Source organism: Tachypleus tridentatus, chromosome 7, assembly GCF_004210375.1.
Source record: "Tachypleus tridentatus isolate NWPU-2018 chromosome 7, ASM421037v1, whole genome shotgun sequence".
Taxonomy (NCBI): Eukaryota; Metazoa; Arthropoda; class Merostomata; order Xiphosura; family Limulidae; genus Tachypleus; species Tachypleus tridentatus.
The window spans coordinates 70175860-70195015 of NC_134831.1; the positions used below are offsets into that span (position 1 = coordinate 70175860).

Below are 19156 nucleotides of genomic sequence, written 5' to 3' on the forward strand. Positions count from 1 at the left end.
AAGAAAATTTAATTTAATTATATTAATTATTTACGTGTATACAATATGTGTATATGGATATAATATTAAATATTAAACTTTAGAAAGACTTGTGTAGTAAAAACATTACGTCCATAAATATTTCGTTAAGTCTAAGAGCAAATAAATAAATAGTTATAAAATTTTAATGAAACAAGGAAACTATGTATGATATTAAATATTTTTTTCACCTCTTTATGACAGTCTCTATTACATAGGTAATTGTAGTAACTCTGTAAACTGCTGGTTTAAAATACACACGCAATAAACCTTTTTATGATAATATAAATTTCTACCCTGGAAGAAACGTGTAAAAACATTTATTATAGGTCGTTTAACTTTTTCTTGTGAAAAAGTGAAGTAAACATTTTTTTTCAGGATCACTTAAATTTTTGGTCAAAAAATATTTAAAAAAAGGAAAATTTATTTAACTCGATTAAACCGAATCCTGTCAGTCACCCATTATTGTTCAAAAGAAGTTTGACAGAATGAAATAACAGTAAAAATAGCTGCTACTTTTTACGATAGATAAGTTAAATTTTGGGGTAGTATCCTTAAAAGTATCATTTCATGCTATATAAAATATGTATAATATTTTTCACTCAATTCACAAACCAAACATACACATTGTCGTAACCATATAATTTAATCCTTATGCTTTCATAAAAACCTTGAGTGACAAGAAAATCATCGTACAACGTTTGACGTTATAAAGAGGAGACAAGAGTCGAAATAAATAAATTGGATACCACTCTTTGTTAATACAGAAGTGAAAAGATTAGGTTTCTGAACCCATATTTATGATCTAAACGTTGAGGTTTTGAAGCCATATTCATGTTATTATTATCGGCTTAATTCAGTGACACAATTTAACAAAAACAATTTAGAATTATGGTGATTTGAGTGGACTGTGAATCCAGTGATCCTAACCTGGAATAACATTACCACAAAGTTAAGTTAAGAACGATTAGCGTGATTATTTTTTGTTATTATTGTAAATCTGCACGAATAACCGAACCAAATTAGAAAAATCAAAAATATTTATATGATTAAAGTGTGTTACATTTAATGGGCTTTTGAAATTACTGTTACGAACACCTCTATATCTTTGTTTCAGTTAATTAAGGAATTGCTAGATGTGAACAAAACACAGAATGCTTTTTCAGTAAATGGAAATACTTTGATTCTAATGCAAACGCGTGTTGTTCAACATATTGAGGTTCGAATTAAGTAATTGAATTTGCCGTATTTTTATTTCTAACTAAACTTATAGAACACAAAATAAATCGACAAGCAACTCGTAGGATGAATATTTTAACCTAAAGTGGAACAACAGAGGATTTCAGTTTTGAAAGTGAAATGCTAATAACATGTTATCAAATGTCTTATAAATTAACTACACCAAGCATAACATAAAATTTTGAAACATGGACCTACTGGTCCATCTCGACTGTTCTATTCACTAAACTAAACTGATTAAAAATAAATAAAAATCTTAAAGCCAGCCCTTATAATACACATACTTATCAAACATGTTCTTAAATTCACTTTCTCTTCACCCGAAACGAACTCATTCTAAAGGCTAATCACCCTGTTACAGAAAGAGCCTGTCTTAGCTGAAGATGATTCCTACCCTGCCAAAATTTATAATTTTTCTATACTGAAATTGATTTTTCCGATAGGTATTCCCCTCCTCTTACAATATTAGCTTCTTCTGTTTTGTGCTATCCTGTATGTGCGGACTTTTTTTTTTATAATGCATGCCATAAACCTTCCACACACCCTTATTGAAATCAAAGATTCCCACATATCTCTAATGCAAATCATCATGCGTCATCTCTTCACCAGTATAAGAGCACTACTATCACATAACGCACGCAACTCCCTCTTTATGCTACTACTAAACCACCATCTTCAAGTTTGGCAAAAAGATGTAAGCATAAAAAAACTGTGGGAGGAGGGAAGTACCTATCTGAAATACATTTTCATTATTGGAAAATTATAATTTCCGATACGGTACTTCTCTCTTCTTACAAGATTAACTAGGATTCCACGTTGAAAAGGAGGAGGCATCGCTGCGAGGATAGAACAGATGTAACCCCGAAAGCATGTGAAGGCTACTTCAGTGTATGATAGAAACAGATCAGATGATTGAAGAAGGGGCATTGCACACTTATGAGCCAGGTATTCATATCAAGAAAGAACAGATAAAAATGGCGAGGACAGGAAAAAGAAATACCTTGCAGTGACTTGAAAAATGGAAAGTGTGGGATAGGGCTGCTGATATCTTGATATTGAAGAGACTGAAAACTCCTTTTCAAAAAGTCATGTAAGAAACTCGGAGATAACAACAACCATAGGATGAAAAGTTGGAATACTCCGAGCCAAAAAACTCTCATTTCCACTGATATACAGTCATGGATGAAGAATGAATGAAATAACACTTGACATGAGAAACTGGATCTACTCACCAGGGACCATACAAAAGCCAGGCATGAAGATGGAGGGTGTGAAGTGTAGGATGCAGAAGTGGATACTGGAATTGACAAAGAAGGTCAGGAATAAAAGAGACTGATGGGGGGGACAACTGTAAATGGAGTAATTGAGGAAACCATGGTTGAGAAGGCCAATAAAGAGCAGTCAGAAATACTTTGTATGTAGTGGTATGGGTGAAAAAGATTACCCAATGAAGTAATTGGATAAGATGATAAATATAAAGGAAATTGTCTGACCAATCCCAGCTTAAGACATCTATAGTCAAAGCCAAAGGATGGGGAATTGGGGAACTATACAAAAACAACTAGTGATTGAGGGTAGTGGCAAATACATCGATATGAAGAATACCCCACCAATTACAAGGCTACTGAAAAACAAGGGGATGAAGGGACCACTTTGTTGGGTAAATCCGGTTGGGTGGGTCATAAAAGACAATCCACTACAAAGTTGAAAGCACATAATCATTTAATAAATGTGATGATTGTGAGCCCGAAAGAGAAGTTCCAATATTATAAAACGCGATGATCTCAACTGGGTGCCACTTTGATAATTGATATAAGTCACAATTGTTGAATTGTTAGATTGGATCATGACTAAATGATCTCTAGAGAGGGGAAGAAAGTGATTCAAATCCTAATGAGCAGAAAGAGTTCAGGGATGTTGATACGAAGAAAACATTCTGCCACAGATCAACAACCTGAAGCCTTCTGATAATCAATTCATGCCCTCTCAGGCCTGAAGAAATGCATCCATAAACAGATGTAAACCTGATTGTGGAAGAAGAAGCAAGACATCTGCCTGAGGACGAGTCATATCCAACTGCTACTGTCCATAATGTATAAAGAAAGGGCTATATGAACACCCAAGGGATCCCGAGCATTGATTTTAGAGGACCCACTGAAGAGATTGCACATGAACTCAGCCAAGAGGTATGAAAGGATTCAGAAGACTACACCTCCAAAAGTGAAATACCTTGTAAGCAGAAAGTGAAGGAGTAGACAGAATGTTAAGAAAGGCCAATTGTATGGAACAGAACTGGAGAGAAGTAGGTTGGACCTCACTGAAATAGGTGTTGAAGACAACACAGATGCATGAGGTATTGGGTAAATGAAGGAAAGACTTCTCAACTTTGATTGACCAGCAGAGTTGATAGACTTAGGAAACAAACCAGCCCCTGCCCCATTTAAATGTAAGCCATTAATTCCAAAAAGTTCCCTTTTTCCACTGTACATACCCCACAAATCCAACAAGACAATCTGTTCATCCTTACACACTTACCTAAACCTAGCATTTAGCCAGAGTGGTCTATTTATAATTTCATTACTACAGTTAATTCTGGGCAGTATCTCTGACAAAAGTAAGTTATGGTCTTTTACTTTAAATGTCTTTATCAACTCCTTGTACTTATTAATTAGCTCTTCTGACCTACTTTTTCAACATCATTAGCCACAACATGCACCACAAAGTTCTATTTGCCACTTGTGTCCCTGGGTAACAAAATGTGATTCTTTTCACCATATCTACCCCATAGGCTATCCTATCCACATGCATGTCGAGAACTCACCTATAATTATAATCTCCTTATCATCCATATCTTTCTCTGACATTTTTTTCCTTCCTTCCAATAGTTCCTCGTCAGCAGAAGCCAAGAGCTGAAATTTGCTGCTCAATAGAATAGGCCCATTGTAACAAAATTCACTAATAACTAATATTATTATTTTTCTAACTACCTAAAAGCCATTGCTAGCTGATGTATTTTTTGAATATAAAAGCTTAAGCTTCTTCTGAAATCCAGCTGCCATTTCCCATGGTCTACATTTTTCTTTTATTTACTGTCTCTAATTAGTATGGCCTTCAACTTCTTCTCCAACCTACAAACTTTACATAAAATTATATATCTTCATTGTTATTACTAGCTTCCTTAAAAGTACGTTAGTTATCACCATTAGATTCCATCAAGGAACATAGGGCCGCAATCGCTTGCGGATTCTTCAACAGGTATTTAAGTGAGTAGGTTGTTAACCCACTGCACCGAGCCGTCCCTAATTTAGTAGTGTAAGACTAGAGGGAAGGCAGCTAGTCATCACCACCCACTGCCAACTCTTGGGCTACTCTTTTACCAACGAATAGTGGGATTGACCGTCACATTATAACGCCCCCACGGCTGGGAGGGCGAGTATGTTTGGCGCGATGCGGGCGCGACCCCGCGACTCTCAGATTACGAGTCGCACGCCTTAAGCGCTTGGCCATATCAGGCCTTTAAAAGTACGTGCCGGTCCCGAATTTCCCCACCCCCGAGAAAAACCCACTCATTGCACCCATTATATCTAACAACGTACTAACAAACTGTGAACATAATTTTCAAACCAGTCACTGAGCTGTTTTAGGCGCTCCTTAAAAACAAATTTTAGTTCTTGGGTCGAATGAACTTCATCGGATGTAACAAATTGCTGCAACAGGGAAACAATCTTTGCCACCATTTTCATTCATTTTTATTTTCCATAATAGTAATTTTTTTGAAGGCTGAAACCTTCTCTGCAAGTTACAGAATGTGTCTGTTGCTTCCCTACATAGAGATATTCAATGCATTCAGTTTTTCGAAGAGATCACACATGTATATTAATTTTGAGAAAAAATTAGTATCCCAGAAGTTTTTAGCAAGTTCGTGTCGTCTTCTTCGAGATAAGAGTTCCTGTCGTAATTCAAACACACGCGATCGTACATTCCCACGAGAGAGCCACCGCGAGCTACAGTGGTAAAACAAAGGTATGTCCTCAGATCCCATGTTCTCACAGAGTTTTTTAAAAAACATTGCCTTCTGTGACTGAGTTTTTTTTATAAAGTTCACTACTTTCGACACACTTTCCAGGACTAGGTTCAGTGGAGGATTCAAGTGATTTGAAGCAAGGACTTCCCTGTGGTTTATGCAGTGGATTAACAGTGTATCAAGAATTTTGCTTCGTATAAGTGCCTGCAATCCTCCATAACAGCCAGACATAGAGCGACCATCATCGGTACAGACGCCAATGCACATAGTCCAGTCTAAGTTGATTTCACACATAAAAGTGTCAAGAATTTCAAACAAGTCTTGAACCTTTATACCTATAGTGATACTTTTACAAAAGAGAAGATCTTCCACAATTTTGTCACCATCCATGAACCGTGTTTAGCAAATCCAATGAGCATCCTTGTTACTAACTGTCGCTTCATCTAGCTCTAACCCGAATTCCTTCCCTTTCATTTTTTCAATTAGCTGATCTTTGAGGTCTTTGGCCATGTGCTGGATTCTACGACTGATAGTATTGTTAGGTAAAGGCACCTTTGAAAGCAGTCTTCCCACAGATTCACCAACCATATCCACTGCAGCCAGTAAAAATCAGTTATTCTGCGATGGTGTGAGGCTTTTTACATTTCACGACTCTATATGCCACCTTGTAGGATGCTAGCAAAGCATTGCTCATTATTGATGCTTGTTTCAAAAATGTACCTTTTTGTTCTTTCAATTCTTTTAACTTGCTGGTAAAATAACTACGGGATTTACTAGTCATGTTAGGATGACTGGTCTCTAAGTAGTGTTTCAGTTTACTTGGAAGCATGCACTCTGAAGCCAAAACTTTTAGACATAATACACACTGCGGACACTCTTCATGACTAACCAAGTTAAATCAAAATCCAGATAATTATCGTCATGCTTCCGTTTCTTCAAGGGCCTGGCATGGCCAAGCGCGTAAGGCGTGCGACTCGTAATCCGAGGGTCGCGGGTTCGCGCCCGCGTCGCGCTAAACATGCTCGCCCTCCCAGCCGTGGGGTGTATAATGTGACGGTCAATCCCACTATTCGTTGGTAAAAGAGTAGCCCAAGAGTTGGCGGTGGGTGGTGATGACTAGCTGCCTTCCCTCTAGTCTTACACTGGTAAATTAGGGACGGCTAGCACAGATAGCCCTCGAGTAGCTTTGTGCGAAATTCCAAACAAACAAACCGTTTCTTCAAAACTTTGCCACTGGTCTGTGGTTAGTCATCCTTTTCTTCACTCTCAAACTTGTTCAAACTTGTCTCTAATGTTCAAAAATATTTCCACCTTTACGCACAAGGATTAAAAATTAACAAAATAATTTACTGAACTTCGTTAGACCTCGCAGATACTTGATCAGAACACTTTTTAGCTATTTCGATACTGACGGACCCGGAGAGTTGGTAGATGCTTACATACAAAATTTAAGAAACGAGAAAGTTCGAGAAGTTACTGGCATAGCCGAAAGTACAAGTAGACAAAAACATATTTCAAAGATTCGAGAATGTAGTCGAAAGGAATGTAGCACAATCTGATGTTAAAACTGTGAACTACCTCGAGGTAGTAGTTCGAGTGGTGTCCGATAGATGTCAATATTGCTGTGTTTCCTTAAAAAATTTGAAGTATCTCTCTGCGCCCTGGGGCGCCGCGGCGCACAGTTTGGGAAACACTGCAATAGTTTATTGTTAACACTGTTACTATTAAGCCTAACGCTCAAGAACCTATACTTTTATCACTGCTTTGTTTTTACATTAAATTGATATTATCTTTAATCATATGGGACTTAGAAAAAGAACTTAATAAGTTAATTCTTAAAATACCAAGACGCTGGTTTTTGGCTTGCAGTTATTTAATAAAACAATGCATTTACACTGTTTTACGATTTTCCAATAATTTAAAATGTATCTAAACTTAAAAGTACCGTTGTAGTAAAATTTAAACCATTAAACTTTAATTTAAAATTGTGACCGCCTTACTTTTATTCAGCAAAATTACTTTATCTAGTTATTATTGTGTTATTTAACTCAATTTGCTACAAATTATTAATATTAAATAACTTTCAGGAATCTATAACAATATAAAAGCTATTCTACGTCTTCCCGCTTCAATCACGTCCTTTCTGTGCTGTAATATATGCATTTAGATAAGATGAACTGTAAGTAATTGAGAAATATTTTAATTTTTATCAATAATTCATACATTTTGATAATAATAACACTGATTTTTTTTTTCCTCTTTCAGTAACATTTGGTATGATGAGCCCCAAGATGTATTATCATACAAAAGTCATCAGCGAACTATTTTTAGATTCACGTTTCAATGATACCCTGAATAATGTTAGAGGTTCAACTCAAGTTGTTGATTTCTGGCGGGTAAGAAACACTCGTCTTTTTCATCAATTCTTCTGTCGTTGCGTTTTTCTGGCTGCATTATCTTTTTTTTTTTTTCCGTAGTTCGCATTCTAAGACAAATTTAGTGCTAACTAGTTTTAAATTGCAAAATCACTGCAGTACTCTAGTTTGATTTTATTTTAATAACTTATGTTTACGAGAAATCAGTTATAAAATTAAGTTTTATTTTGTTATTTTAAGAGTGAGAACGTAACTGGAATTCGTTTTTGTACTAATTGCCTGTCATCTCGTTACATTTGTGAAAAGTTATTATTGTAATTTGTAAAGAAAAATAAAGATAGAAATAGTCGAGAACAATGTTTTGAAACAGCTTAGAGTTCAAATACTCATTGTGATGATTGCTTCCTAACTGTTAGAAGAAATACTGTAACTCGTGGTGACGAGAAATATGAAATAATGAAGTGATAAATATTGATCGACACATATACACTCGTGATTCGTCGGATTATATTAAATATAATTTTGACATAGATTTATAAACTTATTACTTACACAGTGAGTATGAAAATATGAAATGGACTATTCACTATACATTTAAAGTATATCTTCATTAAGTTCCCAATTTAACTGCTAGAAAGTTTTGGTAATAGCATAAACAATTTATGTTGGTAAAATGTACGAGAAATAAGAATAAAGAAAGCCACCAAACTTATGTTTAGAAAAATGTATGTATTTAAGTTATATTTGGATGAATTTCATTTAACAATTACTTTCAACAAAGTTTAATATGACATGACTCGTAATTTTTTCAATACTTTTATTTGGTACATTTTTCAGCGTGTATGTAACCTACGCACCACACAGTCGTTGGGTTCTTTATATCAACATTTTTTTTATAGTTTGTGGACTACGTAATGTTGGATAATATGTATTGGCAAAACTGGTATAGTAGTAATCCAGCTAGTATTCTGGATCGCAACATTTTGTACGAGAATCGACTTTTGGGTTCCCCTCGACTACGACAGTTACGAGTGAGAAATGACTCGTGCGATGTTCATGATGACTTTATTTCGGCAGTTTCCTCATGTTTTAATTCCTACTCTCGTGAAACCGAAGACAAGAAACCTTTTGGTTTGATGAATGGAACAGCGTAAGTTGAGCGTTAGTAATATTTCATTGGCAAGGTAGCTTTAATTGCAAGAAAAAATCGTGTAACGCTGTGTTCAAGAACAGAACAAGGCTGTTATATTTTGAGGTTTGGTTCACGCCATAATGCACTGGAATTCAGATGTTTAAATGTATGTTTGTAGAGCAGTGTATTGTCTGTTTAGTATATATATTGTTTTAATTTAAAGAAATAATTTGCATTCTTAATTATATAGTTACGGATTGTGCTAAATAAAAACTAGGGATCCACATATTTAAACGTAAGTTTATTTTAATTGTCATTTTAAAATTGTTGTATGATGTTTAGAAACTTATCATAGCTAGGAATGCTTTCCTCATTTCATGCTCTGAATGAATTTGAAGATATGATTTAAAAAATAAATATTTAAGCGTACATTTATAACTGAGAAAATAATCAACCATGAAGTTTTTGACCACATTCAAAATCAATTTATTTTATATATCCATTTACCTCTGATTATTCATCAACTTTATTTTATTAACTTTAAAAAAATATTTAAATTTCACGCTATGAATATAACTAGACATAAGCTTTACAAATAAAATTAACAACTGGCATATTGTGGGATGTAAAGAAAAATTAATTAAAGGTGTAACCCAAAAACAAAAAGATTATTTAACAAAATAACTGTTTTGCTGTTTAGTGTTTCAGGGAAGTTTATTGTTTTTGTGCATTGATACAATTTAATTTATTAGGACTATGTTATTGTTTATTCACTTTTCAAATTTATCACGTAGCTTATAACATGTTTTAATATGCGAAAGTGCAAAAGTCGTATGCAATGACTGCGAGCAAAATGTATTAGATTAACTACATCAAAATCTGATCTAGTATTGTTGAACATTGAACTTATGATCAAAATATAATGTACCTTAGGTTATTTAAGCAGCTTATAAAATATTTTAAATGGCAAACGTTTAGAAGTATAAGCTGTATACATTAACTGGAAGCAAGATATATTAGATTAACTTGAGAGGGTACTCTTAACTTGTTGAGATTTTTGTCTTCCTTGATCAGATGGCAATATTTCTCAGAAGAACAGTTAAATGGATCTAGCCACTGGGGAAGACTTGCGACGTATAGTGGGGCAGGATCATATGTAAACTTAGGAACGACCAGAAAAGGTGCAAAAGAAATCATGGATATGTTAAGACAGAACTTGTGGCTTAGCAGAGCAACACGAGTGGTGTTTTTGGACTTTACTGTTTATAATTCAAATATTAATCTCTTTTGTGTTGCAAGGTATGCCTTTTATTTTGATTTTTCTCTAAATAAAGAGTGTCATAAACTTTTATGTAAACTTACAAATTTCAAAAGAGGTGACAGTAATGTTTGAAGAAAACTTTACATTAAAACTGGAATAGCATTATTATGCTGTTTAAATAGTTATTGTTTTAACTTGATATATGAGACCAGTTTTGAAAGGATAGCTACTGTGATGTGCAATTGAAGAATCAGAGTAAAATTTGCAAAACAACAGACTAATATTCTGGTGAAAGAGTATTTACTTAAATATGTATTTTGTGTTATTTTAACAGGAAAATATTCCTGTCTTAATCATTTAAGATTCATGCAAAATTTTAAAGTAATTAGTGTATTTTCTAGGGAGTATTGTTCAAAACTTTTTGGAAGTTTTTAATGGTTTCAAACTACATTTCCAAAGAGAGAAACCTTAAATCTTTAAAATATGAGGTATTATATAACTTTTTGTTAGTATTTTATTTGTTAGAACTTATGTAACAGTTTTTAAAAATGTTATGATCATTATATACAATACTGGTGAATGTCTGACAGATTTCGCTTATGAGTAAAAGTGTTTAAAATGTATTTCAGTTTTTGTATGAAACAAAATCAAAATCTTACTGATATACAGTTTAGAATTCAGAGCCTTTTTTAAAAAAACAAACAGGATTGTATTTGAGTTTCCACCCACCGGAGGGATGATACCATCCTGGACTTTCCGTACAGTTAAGCTGTTACGTTATGCTGTCCCCTTTGACTATTTTATTATGGGCTGTGAGATCATGTACTCTGTTTTTATTGTCTACTACATTATAGAGGAAGCTATTGAGGTAAATTTTAATTGTGTTTTTCTGAAGTGTAAATTACATTTGCTAAATATTGTGCAGAGAGTTTTATTTTTATTTGATATAAATTTTTAAGAAAATTAAATACTATTTCATAAAATAAATGGATAAAAAGGTATATTGTGTTAATGGATTGTTTTAATCTAGCTAGTTAATGAAAGTGTTGCTTTTACAAAATGTCCAATCTTATTTCTGTTTTCTGTATGAAAAGACAATGCAGACATATTTTTGGATGATTTCTTGTTATTGGAAGATATATTTCAAAAACTGCTTTTTACTTTCTGTCCGAATTTGGTTTGTGACCAGACAATGTTCTCTCTTTAATACACGTCTGGCCAAAATCTTAAGGCCAATGAACATAAAGGAAAAAATGTGCATTTTGCATTGTTAGACTCGACCACTTATTTGAGTAGAGCTTCGAAAAATGAAAATAAGAAAAGGGAAAAAACTTTATAGCATTTAGTAGGGAAAATGTGAACACTATGAAATTAGCCCAAATACTAGCTGGTTAAAAGTTCAAGACCATACCAAAAAGAAGACCTAAACAGGGTAGGAAATACCAACAAGAGATCTCAGTAGTGAGTTGCATGGCCGTCATTGCGAATAACTATAAACATTCGCTTTGGCATGGTCGATACAAACGTTTGCAGAAGGCTGGCTGGAATATTATTCCAAGTGGTGAAGAGGGCTTCATGAAGATCATGCACTGTATGGAATTGACGTTTATTTCTATAGATTTCCCTTGCCATCCACCCACAAACATTTTCAATGGGGTTCAATTCGAGCAATTGTTTGTTTGTTTTGGAATTTCGCACAAAGCTACTCGAGGGCTATCTGTGGTAGTCGTCCCTAATTTAGCAGTGTAAGACTAGAGGGAAGGCAGATAGTCATCACCACCAACCGCCAACTCTTGGGCTACTCTTTTACCAACGAATAGTGGGATTGACTGTAACATTATAACGCCCCCACGGCTGGGAGGGCGAGCATGTTTGGCGCGACGCGGATGCGAACCCGCGACCCTCAGATTACGAGTCGCACGCCTTAACGCGCTTGGCTATGTCGGGCCCTCAATTCGAGCAAACATGCTGGATGGTCCAAAAGAATCACGTTATTCACCATAAAAAGTCCTTTGTTCTGCGGGCATTGTACATTGCAGCATTGTTCTGCTGAAAGATCCACTCATTTACACACAAGCAAGGGCCATCAGTCATTAAGGATGCTCTCTCCAACATGCCAGTGTAGCCAGCTGCTGTTTGACGCTCCTGTATAACCTGAAGCTCCATTGTTCTATGGAAGGAGAAAGCATCCCAGATCACAATGGAACCTCCTCCACTGTGTCGTGCAGAAAATGTCTCCAGTGGAATACCCTTGTCGTGCCAGTAATGTTGGAAGCCATCTGGACCATCCAGGTTAATTTTTTTCATCGGAGAACAAAATCTTCTTGCACTTTTCTATGTCCCATGTTTGGTGCTTCTCAGCAAAGTTTAATCGAGCTGTTTTGTGATCTGTGAGGAGGCGTGACATTTGAAGACGTTTACGGTTTTTAAAGTCTTTTTCTCGAAGATGCCGTCTTATTGTTTTTGAGCTGCATTCTGCGTCCGTAAGGGCCTTAATCTGATTTGACAATCGGCTGGTGTCTTGCCGGACAAACCTTCGAATCCTTCTACTCAACGCCGGCGAAATTTTCTTGGGCCGACCACTTGAAATTCTCGTTCCGTATCCGTCATGGTCTTTTAAGAAATTGTAACAGCAGGTTTACAACGCCTAATCTCACCAGCGATGGCACGTTGAGAGAGACCTTGCTTTTGCAGCTCAACTATTCTTCCATGTTCAAACTCTGTCAACTTTTTAGCCTTTACCATGTTTTTACTCAATGTCACACGGGAGATGTTGACAACGCTAATGCTTGAACACAAATTTCGTTACGTGTTTACCGATTAACGCTTTGTTTCAGTATGGTTTTAAACTTTTGACTAGCTAGTATTTAGGCTAATTTCATAGTGTTCACATTTTCCCTATTATATGCTGAAAAAGTTTTTTATTTTTATTTAACCTTTTCTTATTTTCGAAGTCCCACCCAAATGTGTGGTTGAGTCTAACAACGCAAAATGTATATTATTTTCTTTATGTTTATTGGCTTTAAGATTTTGGCCAGCAACAGGGCCATAGATTTTTTTACACCCGATGGGGGTTGAGGGGAAGGTGATTTTTGTAACCACGTATATACGTGAACTCTTCAATTTGCAAATTGGTAATCTCTGATTACGTGAACCTGAAAGTTGTAAACATGCAGTCACAGAGTAATCATGTTGCCACGATACTTGCATGTATACTTAGGCCTACTGACTGATACTTACGAACTATCACTTAGATCGAAAAGCTTAGAAGCACGCCTATATTAAAGATGTACATTTCGGCTACTGAAAAAGCCTACATCAGGCCTAATTATGTAATTCGATTGGTAAGAACACGAGAATCACAAGAACAAACACACAATTTGTAGGCCTGTGATGCAATAAAATAATTCAACAGACTAAACTGTAGGGGGAGGGATGATTGTATGCACCATACCCACCACCTAAAATGACGGGTGATGTATCCCCCAACCCCCCAGAATCTACACCCCTGGCCAGCAGTGTATCTCTGGCTTGTTGATTAATTTAAAGGTTGCATTTAATATGTCCAGTTCAAGTTGGAAAACTACTACAAGGGAAGAAGGTGTGATTTATTGTTGCGAGTTAATTCTTTAACTATTGGAGGACAAAAGCTGGTGTAAATAGCATGCAACAGTGTTTTAACTAAAATATCAGTGTTATGCTCCCCAGAAAACTAAAAATGAGAGAGTAGCATTAGGAACTAAGTATGAGTAATTAATTCCACTACTGACAAAAAGAAAGGGTAGAAATACTGTACAATATATAATTGCTTCTTATAAATTAATTGGTTATTATTTCTACTTCACTGAGTTTTATTCTTTCTTTAGAAAGACACTGTTAAATTATTTCACAAAATGTGTAAGTTGGGTTAAAATTGTAAAATACATCTAGAAAGATGTATTTAGATTATATATAATTCAAGAGCAATTAAAATATATTCTGACTAGACATAGCTAACAAGAAAATATTTTATAATGAACTTTAGTTCAAAACTATTTGAGAAACAAAATCTGATCCAATAAGCTTATGATCAAAATATAATGTATATTAGTTTTTGGTTTTGAAATAACTAGGATATATTTGAAGTTTAAAAAAATTATGAAGATTAAAATAAAAGCCTTTTGTAAAAGACTAAAAAATAAAGTTTATAAAATGCTAATGAACTATGAATTACTTGAAAAATTATTTATGCTAGATTTTAAAGTAACACACAGACATGTCAAACCTCCTTTTATTCTATCTAGTCTAATATTTATTGATCCTTTAGCATGAAACTAATATAAGATTGTACTGTTATAAACTCTGATTATTAAACATTTCTCTTATTTTTAGATCAGCAAGAATAAGTGGAAGTACTTCAAATCAATTTGGAATGTTTTGGATATTATAGTAATTGTGGTCAGTAGGTTTTCTGAAGATAATGAATTGTAACCTCCAAAACTCATGTTTCTTTGAAAAACAAACAAACATTCTTCACTGCACCTACTTTGTTTGAAATTATTATAAATTAAATATTTTGTTTAGCTATAAAATAAATATGTAATTATGTATTGTAATAATTTAATAATATTCTACAAAGTGTTATATCTCAATTATAATGTTTTGCAGATGAGAAATTTACTATTTTTCAAATGATGCAACTTTAACACTCATCAGTACATATATTTGTTTATACTAAAACACAGATATATTTATTAAGTTGTGACTAGCCTTTATATATAAAGTATTATTGTATAGTTGTATCTTTAAGTAATGATATTTTATTGTAAATATGTTATAATACATACCTGTTAATATAACTATTAGAAAGAGAAACATTTTAAATTTACTTTTAAATTTAAATGAGAGTTAGGTTCTAATGTAGGCTCAAATTTTACAGTATTGAATATATTTTTATGGTAAAAACATACTTGTTCTGAATATTATTAGGTATCAATTGTGTGTATAGCCTTCAGTGTTTACCGAACCCTCACAGTGGACACAGTGTTGGAAAATTTGTTAAGCAAACCAGATGACTTTGCAGATTTTGAGTTCCTTGGATTTTGGCAAACACAGTTCAACAATGCTGTAGCTTTTGCCATCTTTTTTGTATGGATAAAGATTTTCAAGTACATTAGTTTCAACAAAACCATGACACAGCTTTCATCAACTTTGTCTAGGGTTAGTTTCTTTTTCCTTTTTCTGTTTTTTTTTTTTTCATTGAGAGTTAATAAGAAAAATTTGTGGCATGTGAGCAGAATTATAAATGATTCTGTGATGATGCACTTAACTTTTGTGTTTCTTAAAAAATAAAATTTAATAGAAATTACAAGCTTTCATTATAATATCAGTAATGCAGAAATATTTAGAGAATGCTGTGACAACTTAAACTTTAGATACAATTTTTCTGTTGCTTTTGTAGTATTTTCAATTAAAATCTAAGTTCCTGACAAGTAATGGATAACATTATCCACAATAGCAGCAGAATCTGACCAGGATAAATTATGAGATTGCTCGTGATTAAATATATTTGAACTAACTGTTCATCTTGTACAGGATATACATATTTTTTGTAAAAGAAACAAAAATCTTTATTCACAAAATTTGCAGATTAATAGTTTTTTTTCAGTATTGAACACTTAATAAATCAATTAAGACTTTTTTTTTAAAAAAATCATAAAGTGAATTTTAATTCTAGAATTCATAAGTCACAGTTATTATATGTTTTAAGTCTTTTTTTTTTTTTTAGTGTTCCAAGGACATTGCAGGATTTTCTGTTATGTTTTTTATTGTGTTCTTTGCATATGCCCAACTTGGTTACCTGTTGTTTGGCTCCCAAGTTCACGGCTTTAGTAACATCATGAAGGCAATGTAAGTTAAATACTGAATTTAATTGTTTTTTTTATACTTGGCTTCACTGGAGGTATAGAAATATAAACAAGTTTCATTCAAATGTGACATAATTAATACAGGAATGAAATTCTCAACAAAAAAATTATCAGTACTCTTAACATGCATACAACAAATGATTTTACTGATAAGCTATGTGTCCTTCTAATCTGTACACATTTACAGTTGCACTGCAGTCTGGTAGATACTGCACATTTAAACCACAAGCCTCTCACAAATTAAGTCAGTTGGTAATAGTTACATTTGAAAGACATAGGCCCTCAAGTTTAACAATACCATGTAAGGAAGAAGTACAGGTTCCATCAGCTACTTGTAAAAAAGTGACATTCAATTTTTAAAGATGAATGATTTTTGAAAATTATGGAAACTGAAACAGCCTATTGGCAGAAAGGTAATGCTCAGAGGAGCTGTCCAGTATATAAAGAAAAATGAGAAAGAACATTGTTCTTAAATGTAATTTATATTAGGCTGTTGCTTATGAAATGTCAAATTTTTAAAAGAACATTTGAAACAAGTACATCTTTTTTGTTGTTTAATTTATTTAATTAAAATAAGTTCCTTTAGATTCAATACACTTCTGTTAATGAGTTGCTAGTTTATAAATACCATTGGGATGCAATGATACCTTTGATGCAATGAAGTCTCTAAAGACATTTTTAATTGACCTTTGGTTTGCATATTTTTTCCTTTAAAGAATGTTTAAATGTTTAAAGATGTGATAATCTGTAGGGGAAAGATCTGATAAATGAGGTAAAGATTCATACTGAAGTTCATTTAGATTTTGAAGAGTAATGCACGAGATACGAGGTTGAGCATTGTCATGAAGCAGTATAACTCCACTGTGATTGACCATTGCTGAATGTTTTCATGATAACTTTTGATGTATAATTTCAAGTTCAAAACAATATTTCTCTGCTGTTATTGTTGCTCCTTGGTCAGGAATGAATAATGGATCACAGTGTTGTGCTGTGTCCTCAGTAGCTGTGCCGTCACCAAATGCATGATTGATATTACAAGCTGCTGTTGCTGTATTGTGACCAAGTCTGAACTAGTACAAGAAAGTTGTATGAATATTAATTTTATCCATGGTGACAAAAAACAATATAAATATGATTTAGTTTATGAAATAATAAAAATAAAGTGAGATAGAAATGAACCAGAAAATATACTATATTATTCTGACAAATTTATGATAATTCTTCTCTTTCAGCCACTAAAAAATTGAGTTTCAGATTTGCACATGAAAATCCAACATTTTATATGCAATAGCCTGATATTACAGTTCACTAAAAAAAACGTGTAGAACCATTGTTTCAATGGTTTTAAAGAAACAACTATATGTTAAACAAGTAAATACTTTAAAATTTTCATAATTGCAAACTTATTTCAAATGTCTCCTTCTGGGACTGTAGTAAGTCTATGGATTTACTATGCTAAAATCAGGGGTTCAGTTCCTCTCTTTGGACACAGCAGATAGTCTGATGTGGCTTTGCTATAAGAAAGCATACATACCTTAAATGTCTTTTTCCTTTTGCATTCCAATAACAGGGGTGGATACCAATCACAGTACATCAGCAAATAAAATGCATCATTTGGATATATTTATCATCCTTGACTAATGATACAAATCAAACAATAAGGTAACTACCCAATTGGTTTAGTAATGATTGACCTCGAATTTGCTAAATAACTTCTCCTTATGATTTTGTCACTAGTAAGAACTAATGCTGTTAGGTCATTAATTAGTTCAATTGAAGAGTATTTCATGATTTTTCTGATTCTGTGAATCATGATGTAGTTGCTTTCTGACAATACAATAGGACACATGCAGGTTGAATGAAAAACAGATTAGAGTACCAGCAGATTTTTAGTCCTGCTTAATGTAATTTGTGAAGTGTGAAAAATGTCTTTTTTTTTAAGAAAATCTAGATATTAAACTTAATATAATTTTGAATCTATACTTCATTTATGAACAAGTTGACTGCAAAATTATAAAATTATTCAAACATTTTGTATAAAATTGTAATGTAATTCTGGGACTTAATTAGAAAGTGCACTAAATTATCATGTGAATAGATGAAAATGTGCCTATCAACTTTTAATTGTTATGATTTCAATGCAATGAGTTTAGTGTAACATTAGAATTTTTCATTGCTGTGAGTTCTGAGATAAAAACTTATAGAGTAGAAATGTCCTATTAAATTACTAACGATTTAAATATTGTGCACACATTTACATAAACAAATTAGTATATCTTGTTCTAAAGAGTTTTTCAAAGTTCCTAATTATATCTCTGTTTTATGGAATATTGGCACATGACAATTAAAATTAAAGTATATTTGACTTGACTGGAGTTACTGAAATATTCCTCTATGTTCATTCAACATTAAAATTATTTCACAGGTTATGCTATAATATACAGTTTTCCAAACTTGCATATCATTATTTAATAAATATTTATGTCTTATGGTTACATCAAGATTTGAATGAAGTAACTTTGTAAACAAGTGATGTGCTAAATTTTTTTTATTTTTCACAGTTTTACTCTACTACGGGTGATTCTAGGTGATTTTGACTTTAATGAAATTGAATCAGCCAACAGGCTTCTTGGTCCAATATATTTTCTCAGCTATGTGTTTTTTGTTTTCTTTGTTCTGATGGTGAGTACATTACCAAAATTAACAATATTAATAAAACAGATCTTTCAAACAAAGAATTCCGACTTATTTCTAATTGAATTTTTTAAACAAAATTTATTTTCAAATGTTTGATAATTCCTGTGAATGTTAGAGAATATTTGATACTCTAATAATATTAAATATTTTATCTGTTTAACAATTTATCTGGATATTAATAATCATTCAGAAACTTATGGAACAGCAATTATCTTTCCTGTGTATGTGGAATAGTCATCTATGGAGTAGAAATTTGGGTATGTGCATTCTGTGTGGTCTGGAAATTTTGCTTCCACAACAAATTATTGACTGTATTCCTTGTAGTTTTTAAATTCACAGATAGTTAATAATACATAATTTTTGTTATTATTTTCACATTTTTCTATTTCATCTAGGTGGTCATCACTTATGCTTTTTTTTGTAGAAAACATTCTAACTGCATTATTCATTATCTCATGGTGGCAATTTTTGTAATCTAGCAGTTATAACCTTTCAACTTTAGAA

General features: G+C 33.1%; 1 protein-coding gene across 1 annotated transcript in view; it reads left to right on the forward strand.

The window, feature by feature from the left end:
* LOC143255925 (polycystin-2-like) overlaps nt 1-19156 on the forward strand; it is a 55018-nt gene that overhangs the window by 25381 nt on the left and 10481 nt on the right. The window contains exons 3-10 of the mRNA XM_076512358.1: nt 7547-7677; nt 8556-8806; nt 9863-10087; nt 10755-10917; nt 14421-14486; nt 15018-15248; nt 15817-15938; nt 18517-18637. Of these exons, the coding sequence (XP_076368473.1) occupies nt 7547-7677; nt 8556-8806; nt 9863-10087; nt 10755-10917; nt 14421-14486; nt 15018-15248; nt 15817-15938; nt 18517-18637 (1310 nt within the window). The remainder of the gene's footprint in view (nt 1-7546; nt 7678-8555; nt 8807-9862; nt 10088-10754; nt 10918-14420; nt 14487-15017; nt 15249-15816; nt 15939-18516; nt 18638-19156) is intronic.